This window comes from Amblyomma americanum, chromosome 1 (genome assembly GCF_052857255.1).
Source record: "Amblyomma americanum isolate KBUSLIRL-KWMA chromosome 1, ASM5285725v1, whole genome shotgun sequence".
Classification (NCBI taxonomy): Eukaryota; Metazoa; Arthropoda; class Arachnida; order Ixodida; family Ixodidae; genus Amblyomma; species Amblyomma americanum.
In genome coordinates this window covers 96,292,250-96,311,054 of record NC_135497.1, presented here as the reverse complement: position 1 = coordinate 96,311,054, position 18,805 = coordinate 96,292,250, and the positions used below count along the sequence as shown (strand labels likewise).

Sequence of the window (18,805 nt, the reverse complement as noted above, 5' to 3'; positions counted from 1 at the left end):
GGGATCTGCGAAATTCCTTTACCAGCAACAAACTTCAGGTAACACGCACAAAATGTTTCTTTTAAAAGCACCATACAATTCCAACCATTCAAATTCAAAATGAATGGAAGGTGGTAGTATGCATTCAGAGTTTGAATCATCTAATGTCCTGTTTGACATAAGCAGTGTATAGCTCTAAAACAGTTGTGGGTGCTCAAGAAGTTGAAGAATTCATTGAATATGAGTTGGCTATGAGCAAGTATCACCAATGTAGGCTGATTTTTGCTCTCCCTACTTTCTCATGAACACACAGAGGGCTTGAAATAATATGTTGTCTACCATAACTGATAACCACAAAATATTCCTCCTTTTATACAGGCTGCCATTTTCATGCTAAGTGCACTTTCTCCCCTTCCTACATGGTATAGTTATTAGCTACCATTAAACGACACCATAATGCAGGTACTTGCTAACAACCGTATTGCCCATATAAATGAACAAGCGAATGAGTGAGATGTTTCTGCACAGGCAAACTTTTTTTTTTTACAATTAATTGACTTCGGCAGCTTGCTCGCTCAGGATGTCCATCCGATGTACACATTTATTCATGCTGGCTCAAATCACACTGCCTCTAATGTAGAAAGGAACCGGAAGAAATTGATTGCTCTTGCGAGCCAGTTTGCTTTACTTCATGGCAGCAGCTTCACTGGCCAGTGCCATCACAACATGCAGGAACCCTTCTCAGGCAAAACAGCGCTCTTTCCAGGGCAGGCTCCAGCAAACCCTGGCCACATGTATGCACTGTAGGTAAGGGCCATAAGACTGCCAGCACCCCTATGACGTCTTAACCAACACAAATCACTAAAGCGACTGCAGGCTGAAAGCCAAGCTTCACGGTGGATAGCAGTCAATGTTCTATGCTGGCTTTTTTGCAGTACTCATCATCCAAACTGAATTATGGTTTAAAAGAACTTCTTGTTGGGCTAGTTCGTAACTGACAAAAAAAAAAGTTTTCGAGTGATGCTTATCATGTATGACTTGATGTGTGAATATGTTCCTTGCGTATGCATTGGCTGACTGTATATGTATGTATGTGGCTTCTGCAAATCAAACCAGTTGTGAGTGGCACTCTGTCCCATTCTCTTCTCTCGTGTGTGCATATGTGTGGTTTTGGCACCTATTAATTACAATGAACTATGGTTATATGGAATCACCCTCAGAATCCTGGCTACTTCTATATTTTCTTATTTAACCTTCCTTAGGTTTTTATTTTTACTTTTAAACATTTATTTCAATATCAAAAATGCTTGCAGGAGGGCCCAGGTATTAGGGTCTGCCATGCTCACAAAACAAAAGTTGCACACTGTGCCCTTTGGACCCGCACCAAAACTCACCACTTCAAAAGTGACAGTTTACTTCCTCAACTATGTAACTGATGGCATAACAAGCCATAAAATGCACAGGAAGCTCTGAAACAGAGCTACACTTTTAGGGACTACCAGTGACCCATGCATCATCGGCATGGCAAGGAAAAAGTTAAGATGGCAAGCAAGTCAGTCCTGAAATAAGAAATCAAATGAAGAAAAGACCCAACACAAAGTGATGGAAAGACTGAGCTGGCCCATCAAATGAAAAGAACATGCCTAACACTGATGTGGATGTGTCAAGCCGCTGGTAGGGGGAGCTGCCAGGATGCTCAGAGTCTGTTTCCGAGTTATGAATGGCAAAGACCCAGGACCGGCCCATGTTGGCCAGATCTGGCAAAGCATATTGGGGTAGCGGGAAGTGGCAACCAGGGTCGTGCTGTGTAAGTCCCAGTCGCATGTGGCCACTCCATCCTCGTTCATTCTGAGCGATCTCGAGGAGGAAAATTTCGCCTGGAAGCAACGGTTGCTCAGAGAAGGCCAGGGCATGGGCAAAGCTTTTCTTTCGGTAGGCCACCATGTTGTTGTCACACAGAATAAGGTTCCGCCCATGATAGCTGTGAAACCGGCTAGAAGGAACAGATGTGCTGCCTGATGCATCTTTCCATTTGTGCACCACCTGGATGTGCAGGAAAGGCATACAGCACCAAAACAGCACTTCAGCATAACTGTACATTCCAACAATGAAGACTCATAAGACACAGCAATCAGAAATTACAAAAAAGATATAAGCCTAGATTACTGATAGCTGCACTTCCGGCCACAGCAGCCTACAAGAATGATTGAGGATGTGTAAATGATACGTGGGAACACAACATGAAACACGCAACATAAGGACTGACAACTGCTGATCAAACAGTTGTCTGCCACCCTTCTTTTCTTGAGTTCCATGTTTCGTGCTGGTTTTTACTGCCATGAAGTACTAGCTAAGCCATTACGCCGTTGTGATGATATGTGGGTCTTAACTTAAAGGGACATCACAATGTGTTCATCAGTGGCAATTAATGTGATTAAATGGATTCCTCATGCATTCCAGAAGGCAGTGCAAAATGAAATATTGAAATCAGAGCATGCAAACGAAAGTTAATTCATTTAAAAAGTTCAAAACAAAAATATCAGACTAAAACGCGTTTCACTTGCCCAGTGCTGCAACAGGGCGGGACGACTAACTTAACAAAGGAAGCCCCTTGATGTTTCTTTGTTGGTAGGACTGGATGATAAACACTGGTCCCCCTCCAACCTTGCCTCCTGTCTGGCTTCTCTCTTCACATTTTTAGGCAAGGTGTGTCGACCAACCAGATTTTCGTTTTTTTTTTTCCTACATTCTTGGTGTGGCTTGAACAACAAAGCTCACCTCCATGAAAATATGAAACAAAATGGGAAGTTTAGCCCCTAACATTTTGTTTTTTTCTTTTTGTGGCATGCGAAAAGCTCATGGCATTCAAGGTAATCCATTTCGCAAGTATAAAGGAACTAGGTTCCAACTGGACACCCAACCAAACAGAAAGGCAGCACACACTCTAGATGCAACCTCATTACTGTTGAATATGGTTACTGCACTCTAACACCATTGGCTCGAAACAAGCATTCTGGAGAAGATTAAATTATTCAATATTATGATTTTTGGCAATCTCCTTGGGCATTCAGGCATCACAATGTTGTTTACTTTGCATATGAAGAATGAAGACCTCATGCCGGATTTATGTCTCAGGGCCCCTTTAACACCCTGAAGTGGCACGTGGGCTATGAGGGACACCGTAGAGGAGGGCTTTAAACTGCACTGACACTGCACAGTACACAGATGTTTTTGCATTTCGCCTGTATCAAAATGCAGCTGCCAAGGCCTGGATTCTGCACCACGACCTTGGGCTCAGCAGCTGAACACCTTAGCCACAAAGCTATAGCAGCAGTTAGTGAGCTACTTGCTGCTACTTGAGCAGCTGGCATCAATACAACATTCATCAAGTACGTGGTTCCAATGCTTCTGAATAGCGGAGCTCCTCCTCAACTGCCCTGCTTATAGTTATTAAAATCACTCCTTAACAATGCTGTTATAAGAAATGTCAACTATTTATTGTTAACCTTTCATGCACCATTTATGATTTTGATTCAAAACAAATATTTTTCTGCTAAATAATACATCCCAGCCTCAATTAATCCGATTTTTTAGTTTTCCAACAGAACACACCAATGGTTAATTTTTTTACGTGCATGTACAGAATTTCTCACAAATTGTCAAAATAGATTGGAAAGTGTAATTAGAAAACACTCGGATTTATGAAATAAATACCATAGGGATCGTATAATCATTTTCCTTTTGAAAGATGTACACAATGTTAGAGATTTCAAAATACAAATTGACCTTGTACTGGTCGCAAAGCCTGTCTGAAAGAAAATTGCAAAAGACTTGCTACCACGCTCAACGTTATTAAAATTATTTGCTACGTTCGCAAGCTGGCATAAAAACGCACCCTATTTGTAATATGAAGGGTGCTAAAATCATCTGAAAAAAAAAGAAATCAATGCTAGGTACACCACACTAGAAGAAAAAGCTGCGAGTTCGCAATATACACAATTGTATATAAAGAACCTTAAAGGGTTAAGTAGCAGGATAGCTAATCAGACACTTATTAAAGGGTAACCACTCTTATGTGCAAGGAGTGTTTATTCTACTTCAAGCACATCAAAAAGGCGCACAATTTTTTACGTTTTAACTTTTCAAACTCTAATGACTGTGAAACGCCAGAACAGACAAGGTATGGTAAAACAAGTAAACACTTCGTAAAGTTCACATCTGCTATGCAGCTGATTAATCCTGTCTGAACCACATGATGCCAGAAAAAATTAAATTGTAAATTAAGCGTTCAAACTCCAGAAGCGACACATGGGTTGTGAGGGACGCCGTAGCGAAAAGCTCCGGATTAATTTAGAACACCCGAGGTTCTTTAATATGCGCCGACATCGCAAACCACACGGGGCGCTTTTGTTCGAAACAATCACTTAATTATCCTGCGGCCTTGTCAGAGGAATGAAAACATAACACATGAAGCAAAATGCAAATATTGGCCGGTTATCCATATCAGCGTCTCTACGGCACGCTGCGACAGCTGTCACATGCCAAACAAAAAAGCATTCAATAGACGAAGCCCTAATGCGTGCACAATTAACTTGTGTAGCTTTTCAGAGCCTAAAAACGAAGATTTACTCGTAAGAGCCATTGGAAATATACAAATCGCACAAAAGAACTGCAAACTGCTGTTCCAAGAACCTAGATCAAGAGATTGTTCAAATGGCACGAGATGCGCTTGGTAACAATAGTTTCACGCAAAAGGGGCTCCCTAAAGCATGAGATAAATATCTTATGTGTAATATTTCACTCAATAAAGAAGACACCTACTTCGTTTCTTGTAGTCACGTTCATGGTCCCGCCGAACGACCCGTCGTTGCTGCTGAGACAGACATGCATTTCGGAACTGTACGGCTGGAACGCGCGTCACGCCTGTCAGAAGTCCAGTTCAGCCACATATAAAACGGCTTTGCATTAACATCGCCCGCTTGTACGAGCTGCCCATCACGTTAACGCACAGGTAGTGAACAGCAGCGAAGATAAAAGGACAACACCACAACGCCAACAACGCGAACCTTTGAACACCATCCGAACGCGGCCAACGCAGGCAGCCGCAGCGCCTTGAAGGCTGAGCTCAAGCCAGAGCCAGAGCCGCAAGCGCGCTAGGAAGAGAAGGGGGGGTTCTATTTCAAGCTTCGGCGTTCGGTGGCATTTAGCCATTTGACCAATTTGGCGGTCTATTTTCTTCCTTCAGATTCCTTCAGGTTCAGGAATTTGCTGCCTCGGCTCTTACATCATCTCTCGATTATCAGCATCTTCTGCATCCTTGGAGTAGCAAAGACTGGCGCTCGCACAGACTAGAGGTCTCTTTCACGCGTTTGCGTTGCCGGGTCCCCCTTCTAAATTTCTACGTTCACAGATCTGGCCTGGCGGCTTCCCCATTGTGCCCTTTTTGTGCCGAACCCGAGACAATAGATCACTTCCTGCTGTCCTGCCGCCGCTTCTCTCATTTGAGGAAGCGTCTTTTGCAAATTCCATTTCATCAACTGGGCTTGCCTGTGTCCTCCGCGGTTGTTCTTTCCATTGGCGCTTCTTTGCTTGGACGAAGCGACAGGAGTATGCGCTCTGCTGTGCAAAATTTTCTTTAAGAAACGCAGCGACTCCCATTCTAATTTCTTCTTCCCGCTCTCAGTCAGTACGAAATTGAAACATTACACGCATTGTATACTGTTATGCACATTAAGTCGTTGTCCCGTCCTCGATCTCCAAGTTAACAGGACCCCTGTCCTCCGTCTTCCAATCAATCAGACTACATACTATTTCCTCTCCTTTTCCCGTCAAAACTTTCCTGTATCCAGCAATTAACCGCCTGTCTCTTGGCCAGCTCCCCCGTAGTGGGTATGTGCCAGCAACGTCTGAGGCCTTCCTTCCTTCCTCTTCCTGCATGGGAGGAAAGCGCCAGCCTACTTGAATTCTCTGAGCTAACGTGGTTCACCGAGGCCAGCGCGCAACCTGCGTTCAAACGTGAGCATAGCCCCCTTGGAGACGTTAGACCAGCTGTTCCCAAAACTTAACCCAGTGATATAGTATTCTGGTTCAATACCCAGTGACAACACCAGGTATCTGGGATATCTGAATCACAGCCAAATATCCCAACACCTTTCAGTACTTGCGAGGGATGTCCGCGACAAATCCGTGTTTTAGATGTCCTCGCACGTTATTCGGTGGATATGCCGCTCCGGTGATATTAGACATTTGTTTGAATCACGTCTCATTAAGTTTGCATAATGTTTGCAACAAAGATGGCAGAGTGAGTTAACGTTTTTTTATTTTTTATAATATAGAAAATTGACGTGGTCCGCTCATTTTCATTTCTTGTGCCATCACAAACTCATTCAGAATGAAACTTCACGTGCAAGTGCCACTTGCTCCAAAAGGAGGGTTTTACATTAAGTGTGTATATGTTTGTTGAAATACTTCGTTCTGTGGACGTATGTGGTGCCGCAAGACTAATTCCGTAGCCTGATCTGCGTTTTACATATGCTTGTTACATATGACAGCCTGAGATGCTTTGCAGATTTCACCCTTGCTATCAGCTGCAATCATTTCTTCATGTCTAAATCGCAGAAAATGTAAATTAGGCTGTGCAAATAATTTTCACGTGCACCGAGCAAGGTTTTCTCTTGCGCCTATAAAAATACTCAAGGAAATTTACCATTATTTGACCAATAACCATACGTCCTTGTCAAGGCCTATGAAAATCCTCAGGGACTTCCCTTGGATACAGAAAGTGTGGCCAAAAGGATACGCGAGGGATGTCCGTAGGAGTTTCTCTGCACTTCCAGGGGATATCCGCACATCCTTTAAAGATTTCGCAGGGACATCCCTTGGATGTCAGTATTGTCACGTGGAAGCCATTACCCTCTATAAGCCGTGGACCAACGCCAGCCCTAGCTGTCAAACTGCCGCATGGGCAGCTTGCTTCGTACCCACTTCGGCCTCGACCACGAACTTTCCACATTCTCTTACTCCTACATCTGGGCACGCCAAGAGTGATCCCACGCATCAGGCAGCTAACTCTGTCCAGTATCACCTCCCCCAAACATCTCAAACCCGAAGCCACCACCTACATTATCCCAGCCTCGCAATGTCCACAGACTGTTTTAGCATTTAGCTGCGCGTTCCAAAACAATCGAGGCATTAAAGGACACTGCTTTATTGCATGTTTTCTTATTTACAATGATGAGCTACATTAGACTACATGAATCACCACTCAGCATTTGCCTGCGACCACTAAATAATTTATAATTGAATTTCATCTCATGCTGTTTCGTTAACCTAGTGATGGCTGTGACATGCATTTAAGCTTTAGGTCACGTGAGGCACGGAAAACTGCAATATAAACACTGAAACCTAGTTTAGCTCATTACAGCACTTAAATCACCCTTTTTCAAAAGCTAGAATTACAACAAACAATGTATCAGCAGCAATACTGCAGTTTTTTGTGCCACACATGACCTAAAGTTGAACTACACGTCACAGCCATCGTTCGGTTAATGAAGCTGAAACAGCGTCAAGAATAATTTCGATTCAGGTGATTCACTAAAAGTAAACCTTCATTATCGCCCAGAAAAAACATCCATCAGATGTCCCATCACCATACAATCTGGGCCGTGGACATTTGGATCTAAATGGGATGTCCAGCAGATATTTGTGGTCCATTGGGAAGAAACACAAGAGGCCAGTAATACCCCATTTGGTTTAATCAACCACTCTTCTACATGAAATTAGCAATACAAAGTCATTGTTCTTTAAAAAGCTCGCTTTTGCAAGTCAGCACTTTGTACAGGTGCATTTGTGATCAAAGGCATCAGGCAGGAACACCAGGTTTAGTCACACTTATTTTGCATAGTGCAGCTTCTGTCATCAGTGCAATATCCACAAGGGCAATCATCTGCCACATGACTGTTCCATGTCCGCAGCAAATGCAGCCTTTGCTTTAGGTATGAGCACATCTGGGTTGAGCAAAATGTCAAGACAAGCCAGGGCCATAGCTTTTGCAGCAACTAGTGTCGGTTCCTGAGCACATGGATGGCCTGCAGCATCCGTAAACTCCTTTGTATGGTTTGGTCCGGCCGTGTCAATGCGGTAAATGGGGTGAATGCTAGGCACTGTGTGACATACATCCCCCATGTCAGATGAAGCCACAAAAAGAGTTGCCTTGGGGTTGGCATCATCAAATTCAACACCTGCCAAAAGAACAAAAAATGTAACGCTGTTAGGGCAAACACACATAACTAGAAATGACAGCACCCAGTCAGAGCTGCAGAATGGCATCCTAAATAAATAGCTTGCATAGTCAGTCACAAGGTTTCTTTCCATTAGTACAGCTTACATTTCACTTGACTGCACTGGCTGTGTCCACATATATTTGGTTTGGTTTATGGGGGTTTAACGTCCCAAAGCGACTCAGGCTATGAGGAACGCCATAGTGAAGGGCTCCGAAAATTTTGACCACCTGGGGTTCCTTAACATGCATTGACAGCACACAGTACATGGGCCTCTAGCATTTCGCCTCCATCGAAATGCGACCGCTGCAGCCGGGATCGAACCCACGTCTTTCGGGTCAGCAGCCGAGCACCATAACCACACTGAGCCACCCCGGCGGCTGTGTCCGCATATGTAGCTATGACCTGGACATTCAAATCTCGCTTATAAAAGGGGCAATTTACACAAATCTGCACACAAAATATATTGAGCCATGCATGCAAAACGAATGGAGGAATGTGTGTTTTTTAATGGATAGCTCAGTGTTTTATGGTAGCTTTGGTATAGCTTTGGTGTCAATTTTTGTTTGCTTGAATTGCAAGCATGAAGGCTTTAAAATGCCTAAAATGTGTTGATTGATTTGTGTTCATAACGCCTTATTGCAACAGGAATGAGTCTAAAGTGTAATTGATATCTTGAGAATAGTGTTGAATCACTGTGTATATATACGAGGACCCATGAGAAATTGCATAATTACTTATGAGGGAGGTTGAAATTTTTTCTGTGCAATCCTGGCATGCTCCTAACAAAAGTCAAACTACAAGCCGTCCCTCTTATCAGAATTACCTGAAGTGGGTACGTATAATGCCTTGCTTGGTAGCATTGTGACTAGTCTTTGCAACTGACATGCTCGACCTCATGTTAGACAAGAGGGGTCATCTCGTGAAAAGCAAATTGCAGGCTCTTTTGAGCACTTTATATGCATTTTGTTACCTCGAATACATGGTGCAGTGGCCGTAATAATGATTTCTAAACTTCCCCACAAGTTTGTTCGGAGTCGGGAAATAGGCAAATTTTGCATATTCACCCATACGAGGAATTTGAAGCAGCAAGGCACTGACGCAGGCCAATATTCTGGAATTTCCTACTGAATACCTCATGTTTATGGAGGGAAGCTTCAGCAACTCCTATCACTTGAAAGCCAAAAATGTGGATATCTGATGTAAAGCTCATTACATACCATGTCACAAAATTTTGTGCGTGCCAACTCCAAGCATTCTGGAACAATACCTCTTACTGCAGCTTGACTTACTGCAATTTGTGACTGCGGTAACTCAAAATGCGGAAGCTTTTCTACTTTTCTTTTGCATTAGGCAGATAATGAGGTAGTCTGTGTGACAAGGGGTAATCGAATAAACCACATGCTGCAAAACTTACCAAGTGCCTCAGCATGCTTCTTGTACAGCTGTGCAATAACGGAGTTAGTAACAATAGGCTTGAAGCTGAAGGACCGAGTTATTTCCATGGAGCAACCTGTAGCTTCAGCGCCAGCAGAAATGCAGGACATAACCTTCTTGCGCAGTTCTTCCATCATTGCCACGGTGGGAGCGCGGTATAAGATGTCCATGGCTGAACGCTCTGGGATGATGTTGGCTGCTGCGCCCCCGTTAGTAAATATCGCTGCAAGCAAAAACAAATACCAATAACGAGTTTTTCTTTTTACACAATCAGCGCCAGAATGTGAATAAGTTAGAAACATAGCACAGTGCTGTGGCTCGGCTTTGGCCAAACCTTGCTGTCATCAAACTGAAAGCTCCTTCCAGGCACAGGTTGTCCGAGTGATAAAAGCAGGTTTTCCTGATGACATACTGGCCTCAGTGTTACAGAAGGTGCTAAAAGGGATGAAGCTGACCATTTGTGGTTTACCACTGACTTCAAAGAAATGAAAATCAGAAAAAAAAGAATGGCAATTCAGTAAGTTCAATACTTGTTCAATTGCTAATATGACTAGCAGCCTGTGGGCCACCATTGAAAGGGCCAACAAGGAAGACGAACAATAATATATAAGTGACACATTCCAAATAGTTCATGAATAGTTCATGCTTTTTCTCGATTATGCTGCTTATTGTATTTTGTTCACGTGATAGGCAGAAGTTACATAGGCCGAATTGGAAGATATGAACACATTCACCAATGAGAACATAGCCGACTTAAAGCCGCCTTGTCATCACGCATGTCCTGTCACTGCCAAGGTTGCGGCTGCATAACAGTTTGCAAAAACTTATATTTTGCAAAAAAAAATAGGGGAAAGCCTACAAGTGAGACAGTAGAAGCACTGCAAATAAAGGGAAATGCAGAAACATGTGTGAGCGTGCCGTCTATCACTCTGCTTGACTTTGAAGCTGCATATATATCAGCAACGTTTTAAATTTCTTCCATCTCCTCACACTGGCAGTATTTTTTGTTGTATTTTTTATGCTTTCACCAGGCATATGTGTCGATGTCGTTATTTATTGTCTCTTTTCATTAAATATTTGGCTGTCAGTCAACATCAATGCCTTTCATTTCCTTCTTGTGTTTCCGTTCATAGGTAAGTACTATGCAGTTTGGATTTAATACAAACTCGCCCAATTCACCACCTTCCGGTGATGGTAGTAAAGCATCACAGGGGGTGAAAACTTACTGTATCAAGTTAAAAGTAATCTGTCAACTTTTGAACAACTAACCACACAGCTAAAGCATTATGAAACCTGAACGCAGTATTTTAGAAAGGCTAGACTTTGTGTGGCTCTTTCTTAAAACATATTTTGCTTGCACAGATAAACCTAGGCTACATACCAGAGTAAAAAGCCCTGGACTAATTTCAACCAATTTCATCTTCACCGAAATCTTGGTGCAACGGCACTTTTACAGAACTGGCTACAACACTGGGATTGGACCAATGTACTTGTGCTCAGATAGAAAACACCCTAGCCACTGAGCCATCACAGCATGTAACGTCAAAGATTTACTATGCGATTATCTGCATGCTTCAATAGCAGCAGTTTCAAATGGACAATGAAAGAATGAGGTCAACCTGACCTCTGGCGTGCTTTGTGTGACAAGGCTTTGCACTTCTTTTGACACCCTATGGTCATTAGCTGGGCCACTGCCCAGCACTTAGAATGGTAGTTACCGTCAAATGTAGTGGAGTGCCCACGCCAGGCTCTTTTCTACTAATTCAGCCTCTAAACTCCTAATCTATTTTGCTTTCCTTGCTTAATTCATGGTACCATCTATTGAAGACTTTACCAACATTAATTTTATGCTTTTTTTATCCCAGAAGAAAAAATAAAGTCAGTTGGTAAACTCTGGCACAGTAGCCACCTGTGCCAATGTTTTCAATGCTTCCATTCTGTGAAATCAACTTGCACAAGTTCAACGACAGTCGAAATTAATTTTAAAGGAAGACAATCCTGTTGCTCCATCAGATGGCCATACGACACCAGTTAAGATAAATGTTTCAGGAAGTATACCAGGTATTTCAGGGAAGACCACCGGTAATTTTTAAAAAACAGTGTTTTTGAGTTACAGAAGCTTTCTGCAGCATAGTAATAGTATAGTATAGGAATTCTAATAGTTTTTAACCTGACTGAAGTTAGAGATTTGACTTTGGCCGTTAAGAATAGCCGTATCAGTTTTTAGAATCTCGAAAACGTGATTACCCTCGCCACTGTGGCTCAACAAATTTGGGCCATTTCTCACGCGCCAGAGTGGAGTGAAAAGCGACGTCCATCAAATCGTGACATCCATGGCAACTTACCACACGACAATCGCTGCCCTGCCTACACTGGAGCAGCGAAGTAGCAAGGAGTGAAGGGCACCGCAGTGCGAGCAGGGCAGTGATTGTCACGTGGTACGTCACCATGGAGTGTCACGATTTGATGGACATCGTTTTGCACTCTCCTCTGGCGCACCATTAAAAAAAAGCACGAGAAATAGCCCAAATTTGCTGAGCCACAGCAGTGAGCGTTATCGAGTTTTCGAAGTTCTGAAAACTGATATGGCTATTAATGGCCGGCTACAAAAATCTCTAATTACAGTGAGATGCCTACTGGCAAGAGTTAAGAAGGTAACTATTAGAATTTAGTTGATCAGTTTACTAGTTAGCATGCTGTCTGATTTTTGACATCCGGAACATTGGTATTATACGCCACAAAAGAGCCCCTTTTTACCTCAAAAACCCTATTTGAAGTTTGTGATGGGCTTCCGTTAAATGCGTGGTATACGTTTCAATGCAAGATATGTTGCAAAAACACTGACCTCAGCACATAATGCCTTCAGCCCTTGCACACAAGTCAAATTATCAGTGAGGACTGAAAGTTGCAACGATGTGGTACAAATAATCTTTTGGCTAAGCGTTCATGCACAGTAGCGGGTTTCCATTCAATGTTTTAAATTTGCAAACCTCAAAATTACTCTGAAGATAGCAAAAGTTAATGTCTGTAAAAGACTAAATTAATGAGTTTTAAACAGTCACAACTACAAAATGGGCTACAAGCAGAGGGCTCCAAATTAATTCTGACCCTTGGGGTTCCTTGATATCCATCAGGACCTCAGTATTCCAGTGTTTCTGCATTTTGCTTCCACCAAAACATGGCTGCCAAGATCAGGAGCAAACCCATGAGTACCAGAATGCCATAGCAAGACACTAGCTGGTTTGTGCATTTTTAGTGCGCTAGCACCAAGGCTTCGAATCTCGAAAAAAACCCGTTCTCTTTGTCTGAAGCCAGCTAGGCCTGCAGAAATAAAATAAATATGGCTGCGACTGCACCGCACCTGGATTTCGAACTGTCGGCGCATGAGAGCACTACGCTATCGCCAAAGCCTATCACCCCTTGTGTTTAATTGCCACACACTCGCACTGTGCAATGCATGTCGTCATTGTCATCAACTGCTATCCGTGCGCAATGAATACAGAACGATACCGTTATCGCAGTGCTCTCTTATGGTGTGTTTAACGGTCCCAAAATTTTATATTGCCCTACCAATAAGGTCCCCATTGACCAATCTTTGCCTGAAGCCTGATCTTGAAACACTAGCCTCGAACTGAAAGCGAAATAAAATGCAACGTGCTAGCACTCATAATTTGCATTTGGCAAAGTAAGCTAAATAGTCTGTTTTTTTTTTCTTCAAAAGAAGTGCCATGCCAAGACAGTGCATAACCATTCGCAATCTGATAAACTAGCACAAAATCCACCAATAGAAAATGATAAACTGGGCCAAAAATAATTCAAACCTCATTGGCGAGGTTTTGCTTATTTTTCTCGATGCTCCCTGCAAATTTCTGATACCTTGACCATAATTATTTACCAAAAACTTGGCAGGTAAGTGTTATTTGATTGATATGAAGTAATGAAAACAGCACTAGGACACATCACTGATAAGAACAAACAGTCCCATTAGGTGAAGCTCTCTATTTTTCAAAATTCTATCAGGTTTAGAGGAAATTGTACTTTGCATGCAACAAGCAGTTTTCATCATAAGGATCAGAAGTCATTCACCTTGAGCAGGAAACTGTGGAGTAATAAAATGGAACTACTTGCCTCCTACACGGCAATGTGGCTTGATGTGCTGCCGAAGATATGAGAGCCCATTGTAACACATTACTGCTGCATCCACAGCATTAACCCCGTCCCAAGGGGCACCTGATGAGTGTGCAGCCTTCCCATGGTACTCTACGCTGATCTAGAAAAAAAACATTGTTCTTGATATGAGTAAAAAAGTAAAACTACTGAAAGATGAGCCATGCAATCAGGCTAGGTATTCTGCTACTGCATTTTGTACGCAGTTGAATTCTCCAGAGTGGCACGATTGACATTTTGCAACAGCACCAACAAATATTGCTAGTTATGAAAACCAAAATTATGGCTGGCAAAACTATTATTTTGGCAGCATAAAGCTCATAGGTCAGAGGGTACAGCGGAATCGAAATGGCCTTCCTACAATGAAGTCAATTTTGGCAATGCAGAGATCTTTACTTCTACAAGCAGTAGGATGGAAAATTAGGCTAGTTGGTAAAGGTGCATTTTGGGTGGAACAGCGCAAATAGACAAAGGGCAGAAAGGGAACAAGGAACATGCAGACAAGCACAGTCTGTGTGTTTATAAGCCTTATTAACAATCATCAGCATAATTAGAAAATGATAAAGCAAGGTTATGGACCAAGTACAGTTCCAGCTACGTGGTCACAAGCCTCACTCAACAGCACCGTTCAGAAATCCAACCACAAAACATTGCCAATTGCCCATTTCTGTATCATCTTCCAGGTAACATATTTTAGCTAAAGTCAGAAGCAGCATAGGAGTTTCAGATCCCTTTATTTACACTTTTCTTGTGAACAAAATATAAAAGGCACGATTTTTTAGTAACATAGTCATTGTTTGCAAGCAGAATCACTCAACTGGTTGAAGTCCTCATCGGTTTTGCATCTCATCTGGACTAATTTATCACTTTTTATCAAGATATACAAGACATATACACTGGTTCACACACCTGCCCCAAAATACACATTGTGCACTGGCCTGCCAGCAGTCATTTAACAAACTGAGCAAAAAGATGTTATGTGCACACACTATTATAGCTCAATACTGCCAAAGTAACAAAGAAATGGAGATAATGCGCATACACCTTTCCAAAGATATTTCCTTCTAAAAATTCCTCACTTTCCACCGTCAACCAGTCACTGGGACAGAGCACCAGGGTGAAATGAAGCTTAAGAAACAAAACTAAAAACTGCAGTTTCAATTAGCCGCACACTGCAATATTCTTAAAATGGATATGATTAAAAAAAAATGACACGCTGAAAGTGTTACTGAAGTAAAAGAAGCACCCAGAGTAATATCTGCCCACTCATTTTCCTACAAGTCTGCATCGGACCATATACTGCAGCTTCAAAGCAGCAACTTCAAGATTTTACTTTTCCTGAGAAACATAAATTAGTTAAGAAGTGAGCACCTCCAGCAGAAAATATCAGGGCTGTGCAAAGTTTTGCAAAGCCTCAGTCGCTTGTGATCACTGAAGGTCAAAAAGCCAGTAAAGCAGGAATCACGAAGCGGTTAAAACTCGCAAGCAGGTAAAAAGCATGACACGGTACGTCCCATTGGCCCCGCAGGGCAAACGAAAATTGGCCCACAAGATCCACACTGCCTCATCAAACTGAGAGAAATGAGGGCAAGGAATGACTGCTCACCAGAACTGCCCATGTAAGCACTAAGCTCTTTCACAATGGGCCGGATCAATTTAAATAACCATACTTGACTGGCATCAATGTTTCCATCATGATCATGTTTCCTCATTCAAATAAAGAGTAAGCATGTTGCAAGCACTGCTGCACAAAATTCACTTAACGGAACAGTTTTGAGGAAGGCATTCAAGATGGTTTTGAGGCACATTTTTCAGCCTATCTCACTACAAGACAATAACATTGATTCCAGTCATTTTATTCTGGTCTTGTCATAGGTCTGCCAAGCATCTGTTTTCTTTTTTGTTCAGTTGCATTCGTTAACTTGCTGTGTGTAGGACTGTGGCCTTAAGACTAACAAATCAATTACAATTGGTACAGAATTGCAGCGCATATTCTATACTGTTACTGCCATGCCAGCGTAACTGCAATGAAAAGTACTCTGAACCTTCCCAGTCTTTCTTTATGTAAGAATGAGAATGGGATTTTCTTTTCGAGCCATCATTCACCATCAGCCTGCACCGATCGTTGTCTTAAGGTAGCATTTCATACTGCCAGACAAATTCATTTTCTAAAGGAGATTAGACACCTAACTTCTGGGTGTGTTTTTCCTTGTTTGTAATATTGCGTTAGGCATTATTAAACATGGATTACCGCGTGGTATTCTCCTAAGATCGCTAAATAATTTATAATCGAATTTTTCTCGTGCAATTTCAGTTTCAACAGCCGAACGAGGAATGTGACGTAAAAATGTGGTTATAGGTCACGTGAAGGCTACAGGTTAAGAGCTCTCATCCTCATGCCGGCAAACCTTTGGAGTTTCACAGATGCTGGAAGTGCCTAACTACACAGCTCTGTAGCAAACCCTGCAGCCAGGGGGTCTGTGGCCAAGGCTGTACAACACTGATTTTACAAATATACAACCAGCATGTTAGAAAAGTGCCTCAGTCAAAGTAACACAAAACTTAAGGATGACATCAAGTTTGATCAGATGTTGCTTGCTTAACTCATAAAATTTTCACAAGTCTCATTATGATTGAGATGCACTGGTCACGCACCAAATAAAAAATCAGCAAAAGCCATGCCATTTTTATTTAAGCTTGCATATTTTCTGAAGTTAATAATAATTGGTTTTTTGGGGAAAGGAAATGGTGCAGTATCTGTCTCATATATCATTGGACACAAAGAACCAACCGCGTCCTAAGGGAAGGGATAAAGGAGGGAGCGAAAGAAGAAAGGAATCAAGAGGTGCCGTAGTGGAGGGCTCCGGAATAATTTCGATCACCTGGGGATCTTTAACATGTACTGACATCGCACAGCACACGGGCGCCTTAGCATTTTTCTTCCATAAAAACGCAGCCGCCGCGGTCGGGTTCGAACCCGGGAACTCCGGATCAGTAGGGCGCGGCGGGTGTTTTTTTTTTTTTTTCTGAAGTTCTCGAATTTGAAAAAACGAAACGCTGCAGTAACAATGTGCACACGGTGTTAGTATTTGACCCTGACCACATGCATATGCTAATATAGCACACAAAACGTAACAGTACAACAACTGAAGTGACATTTACACTCACAATTAGGAATACCTTTCCTTGGGTCATGGACAATACGTTTTAATTGTAAGCATTTGTGAGAGCACTGGCACAAATGTAGTTTTATGCATATCAGCTTTCGATCTAGATAACAGTTCTGTATTCTGGGACTCAGCACCTTACCAAATCATGTTTCCACTGTGATTACTTACATGGCCAACACCAATAAACAGTGGAGCCAGTTCATTGCTTCTGCTGGGATGAACCATCATGGCGACATCTATATCTGCAAATGCACCTGCATTAATCAAGTCAATTTTTCCACCTCCGCTTTCTTCGGCTGGTGTTCCAAGGACAACAACCTGGAACATTCGAAGTAAAATTATTTCTAGGTTTGTTTGTAGCATCTCAAGCAGCCCTGCAACCAACACTGCAGTCAGCAGCACAATAAAATAAAGGTAGCAGCATCAATAACCCACACACAAAGCCTGAAGCAGCATATATCTGTTTTACACTACTGCAGTTGCAAGGTACAATACACCTAATATGAGGCTTTTTTTTTTGTTCCTTGAAAACAACTATATGTCGCTGGAAGCAACAGCACGAGTATTATACCAACATTGTTTATGCAAAAAATAACACGGTATCGCGGTGGTTTTCTTCCGACAGGCATCAACGAGAACTCGGCACAGAAAGAACTGAGACAACTGCACACTCGGAGAAATGCATTCTTTACATTAAACACGTTGCCTTTGCGAAAATTTCTCTATAACGCCAAAAGGTAGATCAGCTCACATATCTAGCGGCAAACAGCTAAAAAAGCCAAAACAATCACGTTCGAAACGCCGCGCAGACAGAAAAGCAGAAGAAACGCAAGGGCGCCCCACGAAAGGCGCGCAGTGAGCGTGGGTGGTACCTTGCCCTTCAGCTTCGGATCGGACCGCAACGCTTCCTTCACGGCCACTCCAGCGGCAAACCCCGCTTCAGCTATTAAGTTGTGCCCACAGGCGTGTCCAATTACAGGCAGCGCATCGTATTCGCATATGATGCATATCACGGGCCCACCTGTATTGCACGCACACACACACAGAGGGCAAAACAGGGTTATGACGGAATGCATTCAGCAGCAGTGCTTCGCCTTCGTGACAGCGACGCACTATTAAAGCATTGCTGGCTAATGTCACTAAATGGAATAACAACCGCATAGCGTTACAGACCTAGCACGTTGGAATATTCAGCCCTGAAAGCGGTATCCAGGTGGTACTTCCGCTGCACCTGAAAGCCTTCGTCTTCAAGTGCTTGCGACAGATAGTCATGGGCTTTCACTTCTCTGTAGTACAACTCTGGATTTTTCCAAATTGTTTGGCTCACTAAGTTTAGTTTCTCGCGGTACTTATCAATGGTGCTAACAATGAACTCAGACATGTCGGACATGGCAGCGGTACAAACGCTACAACACTGCAAATCCTATAAGCTGCTCCGGCTGCTCCTAGAAATACAGCACATGCCGGAGAGAGATAATTTTGCACCCGGCACTACACAACTGCTGCTCAGGTCAACGCCTCTTATTCAGTGACCTTCGTACCGCGCCGTTAGCGCCGTCGTCTGCGCGCTCCATGTCTGCGCGCCACGGCTACCACGGCGCCATGTCCAAGGTAGATCAACTGGCGTGATGAGTGAGTCACTGAGCGAGGCACGAGTTTCGTGGCGCCACCTGGGAGAGGTGCTGTTTTCGAGCAACAAATAAACAGCTGTGACATCATAATTACGTTTTTGTGGCGCGGGTTTTGAATGTTTTCTTTTTCTAGGCAAAAGAC

At 42.8% G+C, this 18,805-nt stretch overlaps 2 protein-coding genes across 3 annotated transcripts in view; both read right to left on the bottom strand.

The window, feature by feature from the left end:
- Positions 1-5,116, bottom strand: part of LOC144113292 (neuralized-like protein 2) — a 31,569-nt gene extending 26,453 nt beyond the window's left edge. Inside the window, exons 1-2 of one of the 2 annotated variants that reach the window (XM_077646283.1) lie at positions 4,801-5,116; positions 1,623-2,022 (exon numbers count right to left, since the gene is read on the bottom strand). In XM_077646283.1, the coding sequence (XP_077502409.1) occupies positions 1,623-2,022; positions 4,801-4,869 (469 nt within the window). In that variant the 5' untranslated portion in view covers positions 4,870-5,116. The remainder of the gene's footprint in view (positions 1-1,622; positions 2,023-4,800) is intronic. The other variant, XM_077646282.1, reaches the window with a different exon arrangement.
- A 2,601-nt stretch (positions 5,117-7,717) lies between these two features.
- LOC144113289 (peptidase M20 domain-containing protein 2-like) lies at positions 7,718-18,645 on the bottom strand. The gene is made up of 6 exons (XM_077646278.1): positions 18,206-18,645; positions 17,905-18,053; positions 17,201-17,350; positions 13,824-13,965; positions 9,676-9,918; positions 7,718-8,219 (listed from the first exon to the last, which is right to left on the bottom strand). Exons 1-6 carry the CDS (start codon positions 18,420-18,422, stop codon positions 7,921-7,923), a joined length of 1,200 nt encoding a protein of 399 aa, XP_077502404.1. The 5' UTR covers positions 18,423-18,645; the 3' UTR covers positions 7,718-7,920.
- Positions 18,646-18,805: the final 160 nt, after the last annotated feature.